At 42.3% G+C, this 24746-nt stretch overlaps 1 protein-coding gene across 4 annotated transcripts in view; it reads right to left on the bottom strand.

The window, feature by feature from the left end:
- Positions 1 to 24746, bottom strand: part of TRMT9B (tRNA methyltransferase 9B (putative)) — a 77705-nt gene that overhangs the window by 38336 nt on the left and 14623 nt on the right. For 2 of the 4 annotated variants that reach the window (XM_034965668.3, XM_008959547.5), the window contains exon 2: positions 641 to 807. In XM_034965668.3, the coding sequence (XP_034821559.1) occupies positions 641 to 699 (59 nt within the window). In that variant the 5' untranslated portion in view covers positions 700 to 807. The other 2 variants (XM_034965671.3, XM_008959550.4) reach the window with 2 other exon arrangements.

Here is a 24746-nt window from a genome sequence, read left to right as displayed (position 1 = left end):
TATAGGTACAATCTAGGCATATGATGGTCACTTTTTCATAACTAAAAAGAAATATAAATATTGGAAATGGCTCTCCTATTATAAATGCCATAGAAGACACAGAATTAAAAAAGAGGGAGCATAAAATTCTGCTTTAAATTTCAAAGACACACTTAAACTACAATTCTAAAGTGAAAATGCAAGTTGGTCCGAACAGTTAAAAGACAACTGACGTTATAAAAAAGACCTAATTACAAAATGCATAGCTTTTTCATTTTACTTTTTAATACATGCAACTTCACACTTAACATCTATATATCATTTCCAAGTACAAATGATATTGTAAACTTTTGTGTGATAAAAATCTCATTTAAAAATATGTTTAAGTCCTACAAAAGTATTTTGCTTTCTAAAAATGCTAAATATGTTCTTATAATTTTTACATACCCTGTACAACTACTTTCAAATACTGTTTTCCACCTCATGCAAAAATAAATTCCAACTTACTTTATATCACATTGTCATAAATTTAAAATTATAGGGATTGGGAAAAATTAGGTTCACTAAATATGCACATTGCTAAAAACACCTCATGGTGTGTGAGTTGCAGAAGGGCTGAAAGCTACTAACCTGAGTCATCCTGTGATTACAGGAAAATTACCTCTTGTCTTTGTGAATCACGGCAGTCTCCACCTCCAGAGAGTGACAGTTGCTTCTCATAACTTTCTCAATGTGTAACGTAAATGAAAACTTGTAGGAGTGAAATGAAATAGTGCGGTCCTTCTCATGATAAACCACTTGTGTGAGTCTCTGAAGGAAGCACAGGCCCTATCAGGAAGAAAACAAATACTAAATGTCATTTCACATGATAAGTATATGGAGCCAGCTACAGCCCAGGCTGACTTCCTGACCTATGCATAAATTATCCAGCCAAGTAGGGATTAGAAAGAATTGTTAATATGTGGAGTGTGCCAGAATTATAAGAGCAGTTCAAATCAATAGGCCAATAAATCAATTCCTAAGCTTTCTATAAAACATACAATACTTTCTCCTAAAATTAAATTGAATGATTTCATCTTGTTCCTGGGAAAATTGCTAACATTGAGAGTCATCTCTGATTCCAGGGGCTTAATTAAATAAATACTACCTAAGACAATATTACTAAATTGTACTAAATCATTCCAGTACAATTGGACTGCTCAATATTTTCCATATTATCAGCTACTTTCTTGTCAATTTGATAAGTACTCACAGTTATTCATCATTGTTCACATTTTTCTTCTTCATAAGAGTTTGTCATGAAACCCATCAAAAGGCTTTTAGTTATTAAAAAAATAATGCACCAAAAACCACTTTGTAATATAGAGGTCTTGTGATATACAATGAGATCTCGAGAGATGCCTGATGTGATAGGAAAAGCCCATCCTATAACACCTTGGACCCTAATTGCTTGTCTGCAAGTGGGGTGAATGGACCATAATCTAAGTCCCAGCCTGCAACAATTTTTCCTATTTTCCTTATCACTTGTGTGTTCACCACACTGCCACAAACTGTACTTCTTATTACACCCAGTGATTCTCACGATGGCAGGGTGCGTGTGGGTTTCCTACTCAGAGATGCATGTGGCTTCCCCCAACATTCCCCTACACCAGCCCCACCCTAGTCCTGGCCCCTATTTAAGAATCAGTGATCTGGATGTGCTTTGGAAAACTTCTCTGTAGTTTTCAGAACTTGCCTATAGATTTTAACCCCAGCTACATCTCACTCATATGTAGGCACATGATCTGTGCCATTGAGAGCCACAGAAGCTAACTTTTTAGAAGTGCGTTTAAGAAGCATTTTGAAAGAGCTACCAAAGCATCTTATCTTTCCTCATGCAATTTTAGAGCCTGCCTTAATTATAAGAGACATGATGTTTGCTAACTGAGTCCCTGTGACAGGGTGAAGCTAGAGACTCTCCGTTCGGACTTACCCTGCCAGGCTCTGACCTGGGCAGTCGACTGTCATCAGACAATGTGGTTGTCTATGCGCCTTTCCTTCAGGCATTTGTGCCTAAATATGTTAGACCCCTCAGATAAGCCACCAAAGGGAAAGTCTTCAACGCCCCCGTCAGTAAGAGTACCAATGAGAAGAGGAATTGTAGCTAGTGTAGAAGTAGGAGGCATATGTGTGCTACCTGGGCAGGAGGCTTGTCTATATGCCCAAATCAGGCACCCAAAACACCTACAAATATGACTGATTTTGCTTCATTTTCCTAAATTAGGATCCAAATTTGCCTCTGTCTAAAGTGCATGAATCATATCACCTTCTCCAAGAAGTTGTTGGGCAAAGATAGAATGGGGTCGTATATATCTAAAAGGAGTTGAATTCCAATTGAGTCTTTTTATTAAATCAGTCGTATTTAGTATTGAAAGAAACACATTTCTTTTTCTCTTCTCTTTGACTAAACAGAAGGCCATCTTCTAGGGCAAGGTCTGTACCTTAAACCTTCTGAAATGAGCCATGCGTGTATTTTCCTGGGAAGAGGTTCAGCACCTCAAACCATGGCTCAGGGGCAAAGCCAGATTTTTGGAAAAAAAAAAAATTCTGTATTAAATTAAAAATACACATTCATCTTTTCAGCAAATATTAACTGAATCTCTGGCAGATGTAAGGCACTAGGGATACAGATAAAACAGCTCTCACCCCATTCAGGACCCCAGAATTTAATATCTGAAGCATACAAATAAACAGAAAATTAAAGTGCAGTAGAACTTTACTTCTGGGATGGATACATCCTGAGCTAATGTGATTCCCCAAACTCATGCCTTGCCTTATTTAATACCAAGAATCAAGATTATTTGATATAATCATCTACAAAATAATGGAATTGATATGGTTTGGCTGTGTCCCCACCCAAATCTCATCTTGAATTGCAGTTCCCATAATCCCCATGTATCATGGGAGGGAACTGGTGGGAGGTAATTGAATCATAGGGGTGGTTACCCTCATGCTGTTCTCATGATAGTGAGTGAGTTTGCAAGAGATCTGATGGTTTTATAAGGGAATTTTTTCCCTTTTGCTTGGCACTTCTCCTTGCTGCCACCATGTGAAGAAGGATATGTTTGCTTCCCCTTCCACTCATGATTGTAAGTTTCCTGAGGCCTCCCCAGCCATGCTGAACTGTGAGTCAATTAAACCTCTTTCCTTTATAAATTACACAGTCTCGGGTATCTCTTTATTAGTAGCCTGAGAATGGACTAATACTGTAATCATATATTCATACAATCATTATAAAATAATCATTTTGTGTTATTGCAAATTATTAAACATCATGGACCTTTAGGTCACTTACAGTGTTCAAAATCACAATGTCAATACCCCTTATCTGGTGTGAAGAATGTTATGATGTGGGTGTGCACCGGTGCTACAGGAGCACATAGGCTACTGATCCAGCCTGGAGTGGGAAGGGGGAGTGAAGGCTCCCTCAAGGGGCTGACACCTAAACTGAAGTTCAAAAGATGAGTGGGGTCAGCCAGGTGAAAAGGAGAAGTGGGTGATTCCAAGCATATGAAACAGCATATGCAAAAAGAAAGACACAAAGCCAATAAATGAATAACAACAGCAATAACAGCAACACACACACAGAAATATATACAGATGGTCCCAGACTTATGAAGGTTTGACTTTATGATGCTGTGAAAGTGATATACATTCAGTAATAATTGTGCTTTGAATTTTGAATTCTGATCTTTTTTCCAGGCTAATGACATGCGGTGGGATCCTCTCTCACAATGCTGGGAAGCCACAGAGAGCCACATCTCCCAGTTGGCACACCACCATGAATGTAGACAACTGAGATTCAACAGTGTTCCTTTTTGCCAGGTGATTTTGCCCAGCTGTCAGCTAATGTAAATGTTCTGAGCACGTTTAAGTTAGGCTAGGGAGGTAAGCTATGATGTTCTGTAGGTTAGTTGTATTAAATGCATTTTTTTTTGAGACAGGGTATTCATTCTGTTGCCCAGGCTGGAGTGCAGTGGCACCATCGCAGCTCACTGCAGCCTTGACCTCCCAGGTGCAAACAACCCTCCTGCTTCAGCACCCCCAAGTATCTGGGACTATAGGCATGTGCCATGACATCCTGCTAATTTTGTGATTTTTGTAGAAATGGGGTCCCCTACATTCCCCAGGCTGGTCTCAAACTCCTGGGCTCAAACAATCCTCCTGCCTTGGCCTCCTGAAATGCTGGGATTACAGAAGTCAGCCACTGCACCAGGCCTAAGTGCATTTTTGACTTATAATATTTTCAACTTATAATGGGTTTATTGGGATGTAACCCCATCATAAGTGGAGAAGTGTCTGTATTAATTATTTGCTATAGGCCAGGCCGTGTTGTAAGCATTTAACACATTGACTCATCCCAATAACTATATAAAATAGGAACTACTAGTTCCCCCATTTTACAGAAAAGAAGGAGGACCTAAGTGACTTTCCCAAAGTTACATAGCTAGTAAGTGGCAGAGCCAGGATTTGAACCCAGATAATTTGACCCTAGAGTTCGCACTCTTAACTATACAGATGGCGAGGAGAAAGGGAGGCAAGGAAGCAAATGGTGAAATAAGAGGCTGGAAGAGAGGGTAGGAGTCAGATCATATAGGACCTAGTCCAGCTTCTGAACATCATGGGGAACCACTGAATTATTTCAACAAGAAGAATGACGAAAGTTGATCTGGGTTTTAGAAATTGGCTCTGGCAGTAGTGTAGACTGGCACTGCATGGATGGGTCCACAATGAAGACAGAGAAAGAACTTGGTTAAATATGTTAGCAAAGAATGATATTAATAATGCTTAGAAAGGATTGAAATGAAGGGATATTAAGGAGAAAGAACCAAATTAATAGGACCTGGTGACTCATGCAGAGTTAAGGCAGGGAACATCCTGAAGATGAAGCTCTGATAATAAGCCTGATACAGTACAATGTACCACTACTATCCTAAAATAAGGAAGAAGAAAGAATACAAGGTAAAGCAAAGGAAACTTTAGTAATGGCCATATATAAACTCTAATAAACCCTTCCTTCGTAATGCATGTGAATACATCCAAATTAGTTTACTTAAGATGTATGCATTTGTGGGAAATAGGATATAAGAAGGTCTAGATACAGGTAACTGATTTTGAAATGTCATAATGGTCAGCAATGCATTGTATTGTATATTACAGTATGAGCTGTGTGAACATATGTTCCATAATTGACGGCAGCACTTTCTAGACAGGGACAATATGTCTTATGATCTCTGCATCTTTTTTGGTATTTTTACAATGTTCAATGAATGTCTACTGTATAAACACGTGGAGAACAGAAAAGAAGGATGGCCCCAGGGGAGACAGTACAGTGGTTCACCATCAGAGGAAATGCGATAGGAGGTGTAGGTTTTACACTTGGGCATATTGTCTCTGGTAACTGAAGGACAACAAACTTAGATGGTCATGAATCTCAGGAGAACTTCATTTAAACATCATCATTGACTGGGCACAGTGGCTCATGCCTGTAATCCCAGCACTTTGGGAGGCCGGGATAGGCAGATCACGTGTGGTCAGGAGTTTAAGACCAGCTTGTCCAACATGGTGAAACCCCGTCTCTACTAAAATTACAAAAATTAGCCAGGTGCGGTAACACCTGCCTGTAATCCCAGCTACTCAGGAGGGTGAGGCAGGAGAATCCATTTGAACCTGGGAGGCGGAGGTTGCAGTGAGCCAAGATCACGCCACAGCACTCAAGCCTGGGTGACAGAGTGAGACTCCATCTCAAAAAAATTAAATTAAAAAAATCATTATTCTAGTACATAGCCCATTAGGGACATTAGAGTATATTAAATCAAAAGAGAATACACACAGTAAGAAAAGAAATGAAACTAGAGGAGGAAGGATCACAAACTCTTAAGTCCCATAGATGTTAGCATTAGAGGAGAGGCTAGCCATGTATGATAGAGCTCTACTATAACTAAATTTAATTTGAGAAATGTTGACTAAGCACCTACTAGGCAACAGATGCTTTGGTAGCTGTAAGACAAACAAAGATGGGTGGTCCCTACTGTCTCAAAGCTACAGACTAATTCAGGAGTAACACAGAATAAGAGCTGAATAAGCACAGCCAGGGGTAAGCATATGACGGGTGGATACAAAAGTATAGACAGCAAGCAATATTAGCTTTTCTAGATTGGGGTGACACTTTGACTCTGGTTCCAACTCCCTTTGAATAATGAAGCCAGTAAAACAGCTTCATAAATATTTTCTCCTCTACATAGAACTCCTTAATGATACACCAGAGAGATTACAATGGAAATGCTAAGGAAAGGAACAGCTGGCATCTGTCCTTGAAATCCTATGAGCAGAACAAATTCAGAGCTTCAAAACAACAAAATATGTTGCACCGGGAGAATACGATCCTCTCTGGAATCCCATCAGGGACTAGAAAGTTACCCCTGATAAACATGTTGAAAGAAAGTGAACAACGTGAGGGGCGTTTATCTTAGCGGAAAGAGATCAAATACTCCCTGAGAGCACTTTGTTTTCCTCGAAAAATGTCAAGGAGTATGTGTCTAAATGGACTGTTCACTAAGAGTAGGATATTAGCCCCCAAAACGAAATAGGGGAAATGAACATGATAACATCTGGGTGGGGAGTGTGAGTGTGTGTGTGTGTGTGTGTGTGTGGGTGTGTGTGTTGAGGGAGGTGGTTGTAAGAGGATAATGTAAAAATTAGGAAAAGAGAGCTCACAGCTTAATATTGGTCATGAGATCAGTTACCAAAGGCCATCCCTCCACAGGCAATGACAAGGCCATGTTCATTGCAACTATATTACAATTCATTTTGATTCTGTAGATGAGAAAATGTCAGAAATGAACAAGAAAATCAAAAACGGGAGTGAAGAAAAATGAAAATATAGCACCCGGCTTCCCCTAGGCATTGGCTGCTGGTGTCAGTTTGACAAAAACAGCTGTCAGTTTGTGTTGAGATAAAAGCAATAGGTCCCCCAAAATAGTACCGTGGAAGAAGACTGCTCTGCTATTACATAAGAAAGGCACTTCCAGAGAAGGAGTGGAATGTGTATTACTCATCCTCTTTTCTCCCAGGAAAGAAGGTTTAGGCAGGATAGACGACAAGTAATCCCAAAGTCATTTTACTGAAAAAAGGTTGCTCAAGAAAGAGCTTTTAAATGAAGATCATGGTTTCCAACCATGAAGCTGTAAGTCACCTAATGATTTTTCTAAGGCTGAATTAAGGGGAAACGTGACGATGAATTATATATTAGTGTAACACAATTGCTCCCAAAGAGGCACTCATGGGGTTATTACAGTTTGGGTATCCCTTAACCAAACTGCTTGGGACCAGAAGTGTTTCGGATTTTGGATTTTAGAAGATTTGCATAGACAGAATGACATTTCTTAGAGATGAGACCCAAATCTAAACACAAAATTCATGGATGTTTCATAATACCTTATATACATAGCCTGAGGGTAATTTTATACCACATTTTTAATAATTTTGTGCATGAAGAAAGGTTTGTGTACACTGAACCATCAGAAAGAAAAGGCGTCACTATCTCAGCCACACATGTGGACAATCTGCAGTTGTGTGACCTCACCATCATTCCTGACTCTAAATTTATATGCTTCTGATAAGCAATCATGTTCATATACTTATTCAGACTTAAATACTTAACAGTAAAAATAGGACATATCATTAATACGGTTTAAAAAAAATAGTGTTCAGGGTAGCCAAGCAGCACAACATGAGATACCTGTGTCAGTTGTTAACAGCAACAAATAAGAGCAGGCTTTCTGTCTCCATCTGCAATGCTGTGTTTTGATTAAAAGGCTACTGTACCCTGTATTTTATTTTGCAAGGCAAGAAGCAACATCAGAAGCAGTTGAGGGACCAAAAAGAGGGGCCTCTAGGGATGAGGAGACATTCTGCTAGAAGGGTTTTATTATTATTATTATTTTGAGACGGCGTCTTGCTCTGTTGCCCAGGCTAGAGTGCAGTGACACCATCTTGGCTCACTGCTACCTCCGCCTCCTGGATTCAAGCGATTCTCCTGCCTCCGCCTCCTGAGCAGCTGAGATTACAGGCACCTGCCACAACGCCCAGCTAATTTCTGTAATTTTAGTAGAGATGGGATTTCATCGTGTTGGTCAGGCTGGTCTCAAACTCCTGACCTCAGGTAATCTGCCCTCCTCAGCCACCCAAAGTGCTGGGATTACAGGCATGAGCCACTGCACCCAGCCTGCTAGATGGCTTTTAAAAAATATTTCCTCCAGAGTCACCTGCCTCATTAAGAATTTTTTTTTTGTCTTGGAGCTCTCTCTTTGGTTTTATAAACTGACATGATTTCTTGTGTTATGGCTGCACACTGCTCTAGTCCTTCAATAAGCCCATCGCACCTTTTCACCATGCCATCGACAGGCACTTTTTCTGCAGTGTTGACAATGTCATCTTCATCATCACTACTACATAAATGCTTCCTTTTTCTCATCAGTGTTACTCATAGGGGTATCTGCAGGTCTTTTTGACATTTTCAACAATATCTTTACACCACAGAGCAGGAAATAAGCAAAAGACCACACCGAGTAATGCACGCAGCTCTTGGCCCCATGTGGGGCATCGTGGGGAACCCGTCATTGGTGCCTGAACACATGCCATTTTATTACACTTTGTTAGCGTGCTCGCGTGGGGAAATCTGGGCATGCGAGGAAAACATAGATAGCATCCGAAGAGGGGTGGAAGGGCCTTTTGTCCCTTGGAGAAGCTGAAGAAACCATGTGTCCTGTGGCTGCATTTTGACTGCAACCAGTCACATGAAGTCAGGCGTGACTTCCACTTGTGGCATCATGTGGTCACTCAAAAAGTTTCAAATTTTTGAGCATTTCAGATTTGGAATTTCAGACTAGAAATATCCAACCTCTACTAAAAAAATAAACTAAATAAACTATGATTATGATTTTTTTTTTTTTTTTGATGGAGTCTCACTCTGTCACCCAGGCTGGAGTATAGTAGTACGATCTTGGCTTACTGCAACCTCCGCCTCTTGGGTTCCAGTGATGTTCCCACCTCAGCCTCCCGAGTAGCTGGGATTACAAGCATGTGCCACTGCACCCAGCTAATTTTTGTATTTTTAGTAGAGACAGGGTTTCACCATGTTGTCCAGGCTTGTCTTGAACTCCTGACCTCAAGTGATCCACCTACCTCGGCATCCCAAACTGCTGGGATTACAGGCATGAGCCACCGTGTCTGACCCTGATTATGTGTTTGAATTTCAGACAGAGTCCATGTGTATGCAAAGCATAGTAGAATCTGGTCTGTCAAGGATCTCATGGTGTGGATTCCAGCTCCATCATATCCCTCTTGTGAGTACCCCTGCCCCTTCCCTATCACCTCTGCCTGGGGTTAAGTCCTCACCTGGTCCAGGATTTCCCACTCTTGCAGATTGCACAGTCCAGAAAAATCTCAAAGGGACAACCGGAGAACTAGAGGGACCAGCTGATTTTTTACTTGAGGGCAAAGACATGGATAGGTATGTAGACAGATAGATATAATAGATAGATACAGATATTGTAAAGCCTACTATTTACTATTACCATAATTTCACAGACAAATGGACAATTTTACCCTCATAAAATTTAGGAGGTCATGATCTCAAACCAAAGGAGAGTCCTTTGAAATTGAACAGAATTTATGAAGAACTGACTATATCATGTTTAATTTTCTCATTTCACTACAGATTGATGAAAATGTTGTCACCTCCCAACACTGGCTTTGGGAGGCTGAGGCAGGATGATCACTTGAGGCCAGATGTTTGAGATAAGCCTGGGCAACTTAATGAGATTCTTGTCTCTAAAAAGATTGAAAAATAGCCGGGTGTGGTGGTGCATGCCTATAGTCCTAGCTACTCAGGAGACTGAGGCTGGATGATCACTTGAGCCCAGGAGGTTGAGGCTGCAGTGAGGTATGATCACAACACTGCACTCCAGCCTGGGCAATAGAGCGAGACCCTGTTTCTATCAAAAAAAAAAAAAAGAAAAGGAAGAAAGGAAAGCAAAAATAAACCAATACTGGAATAAAGAACTGAGTTTGGGGAAACAGATAATATAATGGTCTCCAATCTCAAATGCTCCGTGCGGTCACACTCAAGTCCTAAAAGTCACCCTCTGTGTCACCACTGTATCACTCTCCAGCTCTAAAGAGAAAGTCCAAATACCTGAGCATGTCACCTAAAGCCCCCCACAATCTGATCTGCATCTTTGCTCATGATGTCCCACCCCCAATTCACACCCTGTGCTCTGCCAGCGCCATTTGAAGTAGCCAGCCAATGACTTCTCTGTGACAACGAGAGGAGGACTTTGCACCAGAATGTAAATCAAGGTGTTGCTTCTATCATGGAGAGAAACTCTTGCAGTGATCAAAGAAATCAAAGAAAAAGGAATCCGCAGAGTGACTTCGTGGATTTATATTCCAGCACAAGCTCCTTTTCTAAATCAATGTGTTGCTTCTATTATGGAGAAACTCTTGCAGTGATCAAAGAAACAAACAAACAAAAAAACAAAACAACAAAAAAAGGAATCCGCATAGTGACTTCGTGGATTTATATTCCAGCACAAGCTCCTTATCTAAATCAATGTGTTGCTTCTATCATGGAGAAACTCTTGCAGTGATCAAAGAAACACAAACAAACAAACAAAAAAGAATTCGCATAGTGACTTCGTGGATTTATATTTCAGCACAAGCTCCTTATCTAGTGCCACTGCTCTTCCATCTGGGCTGGAAATTCCCTGAATGCTTTGGACATTTGATACCTTCATGCTTTTTGCTTGTCTGTTCCCTCTCTGCCTGGAATTTCCTTTCTCCTCTACACCACCTAACACACCCAAGTATCTTCGAAGGTTCAGCTTGTGTCACGAAGCTTTTCTTGTCTCCCATGTAGGATTCGTCTCCTGTGCTCTCTTTTACCTCTCCTGTATTATATGGTAGGCTTTGGCACTAGTGCTGTGATTGCAATCTTGGTTTATTTTGGCTTTAATATCTCACGGCATTTTCTACTCAACTCTGTAGTGTGCAGTGCTGGGGGGATGCAGAACCTTGCCTCTCACCATAGACACGTGAGCAGGGAGCTTTTCCCACTCCCCGTCCCGTGAGATGGTGTGGTCACACCATGACATACCCACATCCTAACCTCTGGAACCTGGGAATATGACCTTATTTGGAAAAAAGGGTTTATAGATGTAACTAAAGATTTCACGGCGAGATCATCCTAGCTTATCTGGGTGGACCCTACATGCCAATGACAAGTGTCCTTATAATAGACAGGAGAGAAGACAGAAGGCAGAGATTGGAGTTACACTAGCACAAGCCAAAGAGTGCCTAGGCCAACCGGGAACTGGAGGAGGCAAGGAGGAATTTTCCTGTGGAGAATTCAAAGGGAGCAGGGCCCCGCTGACAACTTGATTTAGGACGTCTGGCCTCCTGAGCTGCAAGAGAATACATTTCTGTTGTTTTCAGCCACCCAGTTTGTGGTCACAGCAGCCCCGGGAAACAAATATAGATGCCTGGCCCTATGACCTAGATTCAATCAACCATGAACTCTCATCCTGGGCTCTGAATGCAAAACGAGTCATTCAAAGGCACAGGTGGGGTGACAGTGTCCTGGCCACATCACTCTCACTAAAAGGGGCCCTTGTCCTTCTCAGACGATCAGGGTTCAAACCCATTTTCCAGCCGAGGTTCTCTTGATTCTGTACAGTCCCTACTGTATTCCAGAAAATGTTTTCTCTGCTTAAGATATCCAGAATTCCTTTCTATTGCCTGCAATTCACAATTTTAACTAAATTTTAAAAAATGTGTTGTTCATTGTTCCGGCCATTCCAAGATAAATACGAAGATTCTGAAAAACATCATTAAGTCCAGAATGGGACTCTGACAACCAATGGTGTACGGTAGCAGAAAGCTCATTTAACTAATCACCTGTAGTTGCAGGAATTAGGTACCCAAGTAGGGCAAGGCTTTGGGAGTTAACATTGTTCTCACTGGAGAATGCTACCAAGGGCATGAGGAATTCAAGAAGGCAGGAAGGCATTTGAATGAGCTTAAGAAAAAAGAAACACAAACCTTTTTATTTATTTATTTTTTTTATTTTGAGATGGAGTCTTATCCTGTCGCCCAGGCTGGAGTGCAGTGGCATGATATTGGCTCACTGCAACCTCCCATTTAATTCTTAACTCGACACAGGCTTGATTATCTTATCTCTTGAAGCTGTAGTGCTAAGGCAGCTGAAATATAAACTCCAGGTTAGTGAGAATCTATAGGCTGCCAAATTACTTGAATTCACAGCCTCCCCACATATTTTACGCGAAAGTCAGGGCATTGCCTGCAGGGGTCAAAACTGGGCCCTGAGAACAGGAATGAGAATTTTTGGATGCAGCACTAGGTCACTCCCCTGAAAAGGACAACGCTTACTTCCTCATAGGCCTGCCATTCCCCCGCCAGAGGGAGTTTCCTGTAAGAGGGAGAGAGCTCAGCCCATTCCACACCACCACGTTCCCTCCCCTTCTCAGTATCCCCAAGTCTGTAACTGGCCACTTGCCTGCATGTTCCAGAGAAAAAATATTACAAAGTCAAACCCAGAAGGTTTACGCACCAGAAGATTTACAGCCCATTGAATTTAGAAGGCAAAGATCTGGGGTAAGTATCCACGCATACGGATTCTGCAGGTGACTGCCAAAGAGAGAGAAATGTAATTATAGACTATATTGAGTTTATTAACACGGGTGAGCTTTCCAGGGAGTCTGGACTCCACGTGCCAACCTGGGCGACTGAACGCGGTTCTAGGAGCTTGCTCATCTGTCAAATCAAAACCTGGACTCAATGGTGGCCTAACCAGAGTTGAGACGCTGTGTATGTCTTGGTTAAAGATAACTAAGGTGTAGCAAGTAGGCCTGTTTCATGCTCTGCAGTGGCTACTATATTGGCTGGTTAGTGACACAGAAACAATCTGGAGAAGAGTCATATAAATGAACTTCTCAGAATTGCTCATAGTGCAAGAATCTATCTATCTATCTATCTATCTATCTATCTATCTATCATCTGTCTATCTCTCTGTCACGGGCTAGCAGCAACTGTCTGGGCCAGTGATGCAGGGGTAAACAAATGTACCAAGACAGTTGTAGGTAAAGAAAAGCAGATTTATTAGAGAAAGTTGGAAAATATGTTGCCAGGTTGCAATGGGCACAATCAGCAGAAGAGGAGCTGACTGCCAGGAAACAAAGGCTTGCTGGAGATTTTATAGAATGGTTCTTGGGCTGATCGATAATGCCAAGGTAGCAGGGAGCTCACCTGCATTCTTCTGTCAGCCAAGGAGCTTGATGATAAATCGAAGTGTTTGATGATGAGCAGGAAGTTTGTGAGTTATGCACATTATTTGCTCAGGAGGCCTATATTCCTGGGCCATGAAGAAAGGCAGACCTATAGCTTATTTGCTTTCTCTCTTCGCTTTCCCCTGGTCCTTTCAGCCTGACTCCTTTTCCCTAATTAAGACTCCACACTATCCATCGACTTTTTTTGGAGACAGGGTCTCGCTCTGTCATGCAGCCTCGAGTGCAGTGGTACAATCGCAGCTCACTGCAGCCTTGACCTCCCAGGCTCAAGCAGTCCTCCCACCTCAGCCTCCCTAGTAGATGGGACTAAAGGCACATGCCACGGCACCTGGCTAATGTTTTTGTATTTTTTTCTTTTTTTTTTTTTTGTAGAGATAGCGTCTTGCTATATTGCCCAGGCTGGTCTCGAACTCCTGGCCTCAAGCCATCCTCCTGCCCCAGCCTCCCAAAGTGTTGAGATTACAGAGATGAGCCACTGCACCCAGCTGCAAGAATATAGTTTGTTTGTTTGTTTGTTTTTGAGACAGAGTCTTGCTCTGTCACAAGGCTGGAATGCAGTTGCGTGATCTCAGCTCACTGCAACCTCTGCCTCCCATGTTCAAGTGATTCTCCTGCCTCAGCCTCCCAAGTAGCTGAGATTATAGGCACGTGCCACCACGCCCAGCTAATTTTTGTATTTTTAGTAGAGATGGGGTTTCATCATGTTGGCCGGGATGGTCTCGATCTCTCGACCTCGTGATCCACCCACCTCAGCCTCCCAAAGTGCTGGGATTACAGATGTGAGCCCCCACGCCCGGCCAAGAATATTTTTAACTCAAGAAAATAAGATGGTCATGGTGACTTCCTTGCTTGACACTCTAGGGCTTGCTCCACTGGGGTCGTGAACAGGTTGACGGCTATCTGTGTGCACAGTAACACATTCCTCTCCTCTCCAGGCTGATCTTGTGATTGGCACTGCTGAGTGCTCCATCGACCAGCATTAGTAATAAACCCTGAGCCCATGGCATTATGCAAAGCTTCAAGGGAATCAGCCATCTGTCTGACAGCAGGCTGACTGTCTGGGGTCACCTTCCAACCTGGAGAGGGCAGCAACTGGAGAGGGATTCAATAGAGTAGACATTTAATCTGCATTTGAATTTTCTCTTTGCCCACCAAGCTTCTATTTGCAACACCATCTGCTAGCAGCACCTCCAGGAGGCTCTCCAAGGAAGTTTCTTTGCCCTCAGGCCTCCATCTGGGGCATGAGCAGGCATAGGCAGGATTTGGGAGGAGGAAGCAGGAGCAGAGGTCAAGTTAATGTATTACCCCAACTCCCTCCCAGATAGGTCTGGGTTGAACAATGGCTTTGTCCTTCGCCTGCAGGTCACAGCTGATGCTGGGCAGCTCTTTCCTGGGTTTAAAGTTATGCCAAGTTCTGGAATCCAGTCTTTCCGCTTTCCCTTTCAGGCTAAGGATGGTAATCCTGTCAGTGCTAACCCCAGGATGCTTTGCCATCCCTGGTTAGTTTTCTTAACCTTGCTGACACTTTGTGAACAGCCCTTTTACTAAACTCTCTTCAGTAACATCTTTTGAATATGCCACTTTTTACAGAAATCTGTACTGATATGTTATTTTTATTTTATTTTTTATTTTTTGTACTTTTAGTAGAGACAGGGTTTTACTATATTACCCAGGCTGGTCTCAAACTCCTGACCTCAAGTGATCCGCCCGCTTCTGCCTCCCAAAGTGCTGAGATTATAGGCACGAGCCACTGCACCCGGCCCATATGCTATGTTAATGTAACTAATATATAGTATCTCACACAACGTTGCTGCTGACCAAGAAATTCACTTTATAGTGAAAAAAAAAAAAGTAAAGCATAAACAATGCCCTATTACTAATCCTACCATGTATTCCTCACCTAAAAATCCCTTGCCTTTTACCATGGTGAAATGGTCTCTAAAAGGCTCAGTTAAGCTGCAGGTGGAAAATCTTCGGAGTTGGGAAAGTGGCTTTGTTATATATAGACCTCCCAAAGGAGAACTAGGGCAGGTGCCGAGGGTGGCAGCAGGAGCTCAGCAGTGGCACTGGGTCCTGGTCCGACTGACTGTTGTACCTAAGACTCTTGCCATGGTGGAGCTTCCCTGGGGCACATTTATTTTCCAAGTCTAGTTCTCTGGTTTTCTATGTCCTTCACATTTCAATAAATTCCTGATCAGTCCAAAGATCACGAGTCAGTTTCTGTTGCTTGTAATCAGCAACCATGGCTCATACAGAACTGAGAAAATATTATCGTATTCATTTGTTGATGCTTGTTTATTGCCCCCAACTTTTACTCTTTATGGACAATGACCATACGTGTCTCATCTCTTTATCCGTAATGTCTGTCACCATATCTGGCAAATATGGTGGTGGTGGATTATCATCAATTGAAGGAATGAATGCCCCCATATAGCTAGAAGCATCAATTTATTTATTTTTATTTTTATTTTTATTTTTGAGACAGTCTTGCTCTGTTGCCCACATTAGAGTGCAGTGGCACCATCTCGGCTCACTGCTACCTCCACCTCACAGGTTCAAAGGATTCTCAGACCTTAGCTTCCGAAGTAGCTGGGATTACAGACACATGCCACCATACCCAGCTAATTTTTTGTATTTTTAATAGAGACTCGGTTTCGCCATGTTGGCCAGGCTGGTCCCGAACTCCTGGCCTCAAGTGATCTCCTCGCCTCAGCCTCCCAAAGTGCTGGGATTACAGGCATAAGCCACTGTACCTCCCCTAGAAACATCAATTTAAAAGCTTTTTTTTTCTTTCCTGCTACTTTTAGAAGAAAGGAGCAATTAATAAGTTCTAAATTTTATTCTGGGGTCAGTCTATATATGTTCAACAATTACATGATCAACAAAATATTTGTTATCTATATCAAGTATATCGTTCAGGGGAGTGGACCACTTTGATTCCCATGGGCTTATACCAGCAAATCTACTAATCTATTTGTATCTCTTCTCATATACTCTTTCTTCCTGGAAGAGAGATGAGGATGAACTATCTGTACTTCTATAATACAAACCCTCCTAGCCGTACATGGAATCCTATGTTCTGGACAATTAACAGCTTCTCTCCTGTAATTTTCTTCTCTCTCTTCTCAATCATCTATTTTCCCCATTAGTGTAAAAAAAAAAAAAAACTGCTTATGTATGACCACAGACCATGATCCAGTCTCAACCCTAACTTCCCTGCTTCCTTTTATGGCAAAGTTCTTTCACAAATAATGCTGCCTCTATTTGTTGGTTTTCCTTTGATCTGAAAACTTTAGCTTTATAATCTTTTAGGGGATCATAAAATACCTGTCAACCTCAGGCGTGAAGAGCTGCACCTAGCAAGCTGTGTAACCAAGTCAGCTACTTTAAAAAAACAAAACAAAACAAAACCCTGCCTGCTGCTGTCCCGCCTCCTGTCCCTTTTCATGCAAGAGAAGTGAAATGCTTTTATTTTACAAATAATGCAGTCGTTTACTTTTCATCAACCTCACAACATTACTTTCACTGCAACGCAGGCAGTACTCCAGACTGCCACGTTTTGCTTCCAGCCTTCATCGCCACTTGAAACATCTATTGGCCAACCTGTTGTCTGGAACGAGCAGGACTTGTAGGTGACTTCATATCCCTGGAAACTTATTCTGTTGGGGCTCATTCTTCCATTGCCCTTGAATGAAATTCAGGCAGGCCCACAGATTTTTCATAAATTTCAATAATAAGTAAATGCTCTCCAGATCACAAAACGTTCTCACTTCTGAAATTGATTTCCCGTCCAGTGTAAAATCCAGGCTCCACGTTTCATCACCATTTGAAACTTCTCATCTCCAGCTTGGACCTGCTGCTATCAAGAAGCTTGCAGTGGGAAAGGTGGTTTCTTCTCTTGTTGCATCCTTCACTCCCAACTCAGTAGTTAATGGGACAGGGTCACGGTGGTGGTGAAGGGAGCCGGCAAAGAGAGGTTAGGGAGCCAGAAAAGTCCTTTTCTTTTCTAAGGGACAGGGTCTTGCTTGTCACCCAGGCTGGAGAACATCGGTGCGATCTTGGCTCACTGAAGCCTTGAATTCCTGGGCTCAAGCCATCCTCCCGCCTCAGCCTTCTGAGTAGCTGGGACTACAAGTGCTTGCCACTATGCCTAGCTTTTTAAAAAAAATTTTAAAATATATTTTTGGAGATGACATCTCACTATAATGCTCAGGCTGGTCTGAAACTCCTGGCCTTAAGCGATCCTCCCATCTCAGCCTCCCAAAGTACTAGGATTACAGGTATGAGCCACCACATATGGCCAAAATGTTCTTTTCGACTGGCACTGGTGTGAACTGAGTTCAGTGATCTCTGGGCACGGTGGGAACTAAAGGCTGTTCTCATTCATGAAGTGTTTTGTGGATCTCATGGAATCTTTCACTGGCTCCGTGCAGACGCTTATGGCTGAAGTCCTTTCACCAGCAGTTTTCTGAAACGGATAATCCACCGTCCTGCTGGCTGCCTATGACAGTTCCATGTCATCCACCCCTACACCTCCAACATGTTTCACCCGCCATCTCTTCACCTCTCCAGATGAGATCCTAGCCAATGCCACCTGTCTTTCATGGCCCACATCTAGTCCAAGGAAAACAAGTGCCTTTGTTCTCTCTTCAGTGAAAGTAGCAGTTACTTCCCAAGCAATACCCACTCTCTGCTGCCATAGGTTGCTTCTACCAGCCTTTAGATTTTTTCAGGCATAGCTTGGTCCAGACCACTGTGTCTGAGATCTCATCTGCAGTGGCACATATCCAGCTTTCTGTGTGGTCCTCCTGAAGCCCCTGTCACTTGACTTGAGGATGGGGAGAAATACCTTCTCTTCTCCCACGATGCTGTGCATGTGTTGGCAAGGGAAGGGGCACCCAGAGCATGCCAAAAAAAATCTTCCTAAATACGTCTTCTCCCCAGTGTCCAACTGGGTGTTGGACTAAGGGTCACAAAACCAGATTTCATATTATTCAGCCTTAAAAAGCAATGCAATTCTGACACTTGCCACAAACACGGATAAACCTGGAAGACATTATGCTCAGTGAAATAAGCCAGACCTGAAAGGACAAACACTGCATGATTCCACTCATGTGAGGTTCCTGGAACAGTCAGCTACATAGAGACAGAAAGCAGAATGGTGGCTGCCAGGGCCTGGGGAGTCAGGGTAAAAGGGTCTTAGTGTTTAAATGGCCTGGAGGTTCACTTTGGGAAGATGAAAAAGTTCTGACGATGGATAATAGTGATGGTTGCACAAGACTGTTAATGTATTTAACGCCCCTGAGTTATATAATTAAAAATGGTTAAATGGTCGTTTTTATATTATGCATATTTTACCACAATAAAAAACATTTCAGTCATTTCTTCTGCAAGTCCTGCTGAGGTAGTCTAGCAACTAGCTTCAGAACATGAGAGTCATTGTCACCTAGCGTATTTGGGACCATGCCTGTTATCAAGCCATTGTCTCTCCCCTCCAAACACTCCCTCCTACACACCGCTTTGTGTGGAGAGGGCGGGACCCTGTAAACAGCACTGCTAGTTTACTAAGTGTCTCTGCTGACAAGGGGACACCATAGGGAGCCTGGAAGGACAGGGTGGGAGAGGGGACTGGCTCCTCTCTGTTTGCTCCCTGTTCCTGCCAGAGTTGGCCAGCAACAGCCCTTCACCCTGGCAGCGGCATTTGTTTCCAATAGGAGTCGGTTAGTTTCCAGTTTCTTTCACTTTCCCAGGACTAGCTCTTTTGCACACCCCTAAAAGACACCTCACCCACAAGCAAGTCTCCTCCCAAGAGATCTGCCTCCCAACTCCTCAGGGACTCTCCTCTGAGCTCTCAAAGTCTCCGCACCAGCCGGCCAGCCCCGCCTCCACGGGAGTCTGGGTCCCAGCTCTGGGGACCCCTCGTCCAAGCTTCTAGGTTCTGAGAAGCTCATTCTCTTCTCTTTGTCCCCTCAGCACAGGGGCAGCTGCTTCCTGCTGTTGTTCTTGCCATCCTGCCTCATTTGTTCCCTCTTTGCATTGCTCGTCCTCTAATATCTGTCTAATCAATTCCTTATATTAAATTTTCTCTGTTAACATAACTGATGGGTTTTTCCCTCCCAGACTCTACCTACCACTGCTATATTTTTGCGCTATTGTGCAAAACATGAAAACCATAAAGAGTTCCTTTTCATTATTTGGCTAGAGTTATTTATGGCTTGTCTCTCCCAGTGAGTTTATAAATTCCATGAAATCAGGGTTTTTTTTGGTTCACTGATGCTGTTTTCTGCATTCTAAACATGGCCTGACCCAAAGCAGGCACCCAATCATATCTGTTGGACAAATAAATAGGAAATATTTAAACACTAAAAAAGTAATTTTGGTCATGAAAATATGCTTATAATATGTAAAAGCGATAACCACATCTAAATATATTCGGAGGAAAATAAGTAGCTGAACTCTCTTTTTCTGAAATTTTTAGCAATATCCATTTTCTGCTTTCCCTGCCCCCCATTTTCTTGTTTGCTAATTTTTGTCAGTACTGTTTCTCCATTTTTTTTCTTGCAGATTAGGGCAAGTTATCCACAAGATAGTCATTCAGCCAGCAAAATCCTTTTTAATGTCAACTGTATACTGGATATGGCACTAGATGCTGCAATGACAAGTTCATTTTAAATCCAGCTAATACACAATTTGAAATTGGAACACCAATACAATATGTTAAACCTCACAAAGAAAACTTCAAAAGTAGAACTCAGAGGATTTCATTATTATGAAAAAATGCTGTACCAGGAGAACCCTGAGGTCACAGGCCCAGGCCCGCCGTTCCCTGGCAAAGTGACCTTGAGCAAAATATTTAGCTTCTCTGGGTACATGCTCTTTCCTCTTAGAAATAAAGAAATATCAAAATGAAAAACAAAACAAAAAAAGAAAAAAATTGAAAAAAGGGGAAACAAAAAGAAAGAAAAATAAATAAATACCAGTATTTGATAATACAGCAGGGCAACGACAGTTAACAAAACTTTATTGTCTCTTTCAAAATAGCTACAAGAACTGCAATGTTCCCAAGGCAAGGATACATGTTTGAGGTGACAGTATGCAAATTACTCAGATTAATCATCACATATTGTATACATGTGTCAAAATAGCACATGTACCCCAAAATATGTACAACTATGATATATCATTTAAAAATGCAAAAAATGAAGAAATACAGATACTTTCTAAAGTGCCTCTCCTCTTTTAAGACTGAGCCTTCATAGAGAAATGTGTTTTAACTTCCCCCAAATCACAACAGAACTTTCGAGCATTGGCAGCCAATATGCAGACTTGAATTTCTTCTTATCACAGTTCCCAAACGCGTTACCCTGTACAGACTAAGAGGCTAGAAAGACGTGAAGTGAGTGACAGGAAGCCAAAAGTGTCATAAAAAGCCTTGGTGCCAATTCCTAATTCCAGTTCCAAATAAAATTGTGATTTTCTGTAGTGATACTTTTTAAACTTGGATGGATATTTTTAGGACCTTAATCCATGGAATAGTATTAATATTGACAGCTGCATTAACCATCTCACACATTTGAATACATTGCAAGCCTCAAAAAAGGTCAGCACAGCCGGCTCATCTCTTTCACTGATGTAAATCTGCAGGACTGCCCAGAAGGCGTCCGCTCTAGATCTGAACAACGGAGTCCACGTTTACCAAGAGGCCCTGCACCAAGCCATGAAAGTGGATTGGAATCATGGAGCAATAAGAAGAGGAAGGCACCTGCCATAATGTGCTCTCTTCACTGTTAGGTTGGGATGGAGAATACTGAATATATGACAACGTAAAAGTTGGGCAAATGCTACTTTGAAAATAAGAGTGAATAAATGAGGAGAAATAGGCTTACATAAAAAACAGGACCAAAAGTTCACGGACAGTGAAGGAAGGCACTGGTCTGTTTAATAATAACAGATGTCTACAAGCTAACGAAGTAAATTTGTTTTTTGTTTCATATATTTTTGTTCACAGAAGTGAAACACTTCGCACATACCTGGAAGAAAACCAAGTGGTATTGGTGTTATCACCAGGAGAGGGGCTAAAGGTTATTCAGCAACAATGAGGTCACCAAGGATCTCCAAAAGTTCTGCCTCGTTATGCATGGTTGGCCTTCTGTTTCTGAGTTCCACATGGGCCAATGTGACCAACTGTGTATCAAAAATATTTAAAATCAGAATCGTGCCTGTAATTCCAGCATTTTGGGAAGCTGAGGTGGGAGGATGGCTTGAGGTCAGTTTGAGACCAGCCTGGGCCGCATAGCAAGACCATGTCTCTACAAAAAAAAAATTAAAACATTAGCTGGGTGTGGTGGTGCAGGCCTGTAGTCCTAGCTACTTGGGAGGCTTAGGTGGGAGGATTCCTGGAGCCCAGGCACTTGAGGCTGCAATGAGCCGTGATTGTACCAGTGCACTCTACACTCCAGCCTGCGGTATAGAGAGACTCGAGTCTCTAAAAAAAGAAGAAAGAAACAATAAAAAGAGAATTTTTAAAAAAGAAAAAATATTAGGAAAAAATAAAAAATAATACAAATAAGAGATACATTATTACAACTACTTAGCACTTACATTGTATTAGGTTATTGCAAGTAATCTAGAGATGATTTAAAATAATGGGAGACTGTACACAGGTTATATGCAAATACTATGCCCTTTTATATCACAGAGTTGAGCATCCATGAATTTTAGTACAGGGGTGTGGGGGTAGAGTGGGTCCTGGAACGAATCCCCTTTGGATGCAAAGGAGTGACTGGGTGCGTATGTACACTTACTTATATATACACAATACAAAAACATAGGAAGGTAGATTTACAGGCCTCTGTGAGCCCAAAGGTAGCTAGCACTGTCCCAGAGACTAGGATGGATGGAAACCTGTGTAATCAAGAGACGGTGGGCCTTTCAGTATTTTTGTTTGTTTGTTTGTTTGTTTTTAGACACAGTTTCACTCTCTTGCCTAGGCTGGAGTGCAGTGGCGCAATCTCAGCTCACTGCAATCTCCACCTTCCAAGCGATTCTCCTGCCTCAGCCTCCCGAGTAGCTAGAATTACAGGTGCATGCTACCACGCCTGGCCAATATTTTGTATTATTAGTAGAGATGGGGTTTCACCATGTTGATCAGGCTAGCCTCGAACTCCTGACCTCAGGTGATCCACCCGCCTTGGCCTCCCAAAGTGCTGGGATTACAAGCATGAGTCACCGCACCCAGCCCACTTTTCAGTTTTATATAAATATGTGTAAGAGCAGGCTTATGTGACCACTGCTGAAGGCCTGCAAATGTGTTGCTTCTCCATGGGGTGAGTCAGGCCAGGCCTGTGTAGATAATGAACAGCATGGCTCTCTAGCCACCATACTACACCTCTTCTAGTAACTGACCTTGTCAAACAGGACCACACCTCCTGTGAGAGGTAGGGGTGCACTCTCGCGACTCAGGGAGGGGCCTTCTGGACTGCCAGCTGCTCAGGCTGTCCCTCCCACCCTGAGGACTGATTCCTCCCAGAGTGGGGAGCTGAACCTGGAGTCCACGTGGCTATCGGCTCACAGCTCATGCCTCCAAATGTCACTCTCTTAAGATTCCAGTTAACCTGATTGCATTCCATTAAAATGCAGACCTCCTATTAGAAAGCATTAAGGGATTTTGGTAATTTATTTAAAACTATGTAGCTCTTCACAACAAATATACCAGAAATTGCTAAAATGTCTGTCACTGGATAATGTCTGTTTATGAAAGGAAAAGTCTCCTTTTACAGCAATTCCAACCAAACAACAAGCCTGAGGCTTTCTAGATTAAAGGGACAGAAACCAGGAAGATCTGCCCACTTCCTCACTCTTCTTGACCTCATCCCCATCACACAGGCCACATGCCCAGAAAGTCATATACTCCTGTAGGACTTTATAGTCCCTTGGGATGTATGTCTTCCGTGACTTGAACAGTATTTCATTTAAAATAGCACTTTTGGCCAGGTGGTGGCTCATGTCTGTAATCCCAGCACTTAGAGAAATCGAGGTGGGTGGATTGCTTAAGCCCAGGAGTTTGAGACCAGCCTGGACAACATGGTGAAATCCCACCTTTACTAAAAATGCAAGAATTAGCTGGGTGTGGTGGTGTGTGCCTGTAGTCCCAGCTGCTCAGGAGGCTGAGGTGAGAGCCCAGTAGGCGGAGGTTGCAGTGAGCCAAGATCGTGCCACTGCACTCCAGCCTGGGCAACAGAGCAAGAGCCTGTCTCAAAAAGTAAATAAGTAAACAAATTAGAAGACTGTTGTCTTTTTTAGCAGCTGTATAATAAGGACCTTCAGCCTGTCCAAAGACATGGGAAAATTAAACTGTTAACAATGCTTCAAAACCCATTTGTTAAGCTTTGTCCCACTGATCACTTTCATACTGACCATCACTATATGCATAAAGATGTATTTAATACTCTCCTGACATTCTAAGTGGATGAGTAATTATAATTCTACTATGGAAGTGACTACTCACTTAAAAAGAAAAATTGAAAACTCAGGAGGCTTTGCCATTGTTAATGAGCTGCTTTAATTAGAAAGGATGCATTTAATTATTAGTTCATTGGTGGAGAAAAGCTAAAAACAATCTAATTGAAGAGGGTCTGCGTTGGTCAAATGGTAACTGGAGAATGTCATCCTTTTTAATGTCAACTTTAACCCAAGAAAAATCTCTGGGGTCAACAAATCATCGTTGTCACCATCCCTGCCATTTCGTTATGGTCTGGTGAGGTTCAGTCTTTGTTGAGGAGCTATAGGATGGAGTAGTAGTTCAGAAAAGGATTTTTCTAGACCTATAGTCCCAAGGTCAAGTCTCAGCTGTGCCACTGTCTAGTCCTATGAAATACATTTGTTCCTAAAACCTTTGAGGACTTTTTACCGACGCCTTTGTTCAACCCACTGGTATTTAACTTAACTGATCAAAGATTTCTGGACATTGTGCATATCTTTGGATGATCATTTCAGAAAGAGAACAAATTCAGGAGATGACTTACCCAGGATCCTAAAGATATGTCTCGTTTGGACATGAAACTTGTAAAACATTTCTGCTTCTCAATTTGAATTTTGTGTACTGTTAAAAAATACCTAGGATGTCATTACCTATCCTTCCCACACCTTGGGAGTATTCACCGTCGGTGTCTGTAAGGAAGGTGAGTACTAGAGTACTACCTAGCCCTAAAATGCTTTTGGATTATAATCTTATAATGTAAACATGGAAAGGAACACTGTAAAATGGAAGCAAGGTAGTAAGAATGTGGTAAAGCCGATTTTTTTGCTCCTCTGGGAAAACAAGGCCTGCAGACTTCCCCACTGCACCCAGCTCCTCAACAA

The sequence above is a fragment of the Pan paniscus genome, chromosome 7 (assembly GCF_029289425.2).
Source record: "Pan paniscus chromosome 7, NHGRI_mPanPan1-v2.0_pri, whole genome shotgun sequence".
NCBI classification, from domain to species: domain Eukaryota; kingdom Metazoa; phylum Chordata; class Mammalia; order Primates; family Hominidae; genus Pan; species Pan paniscus.
The sequence above is the reverse complement of the archived record's forward strand: the minus strand, read 5'-3'. Positions and strand labels throughout refer to the sequence as shown.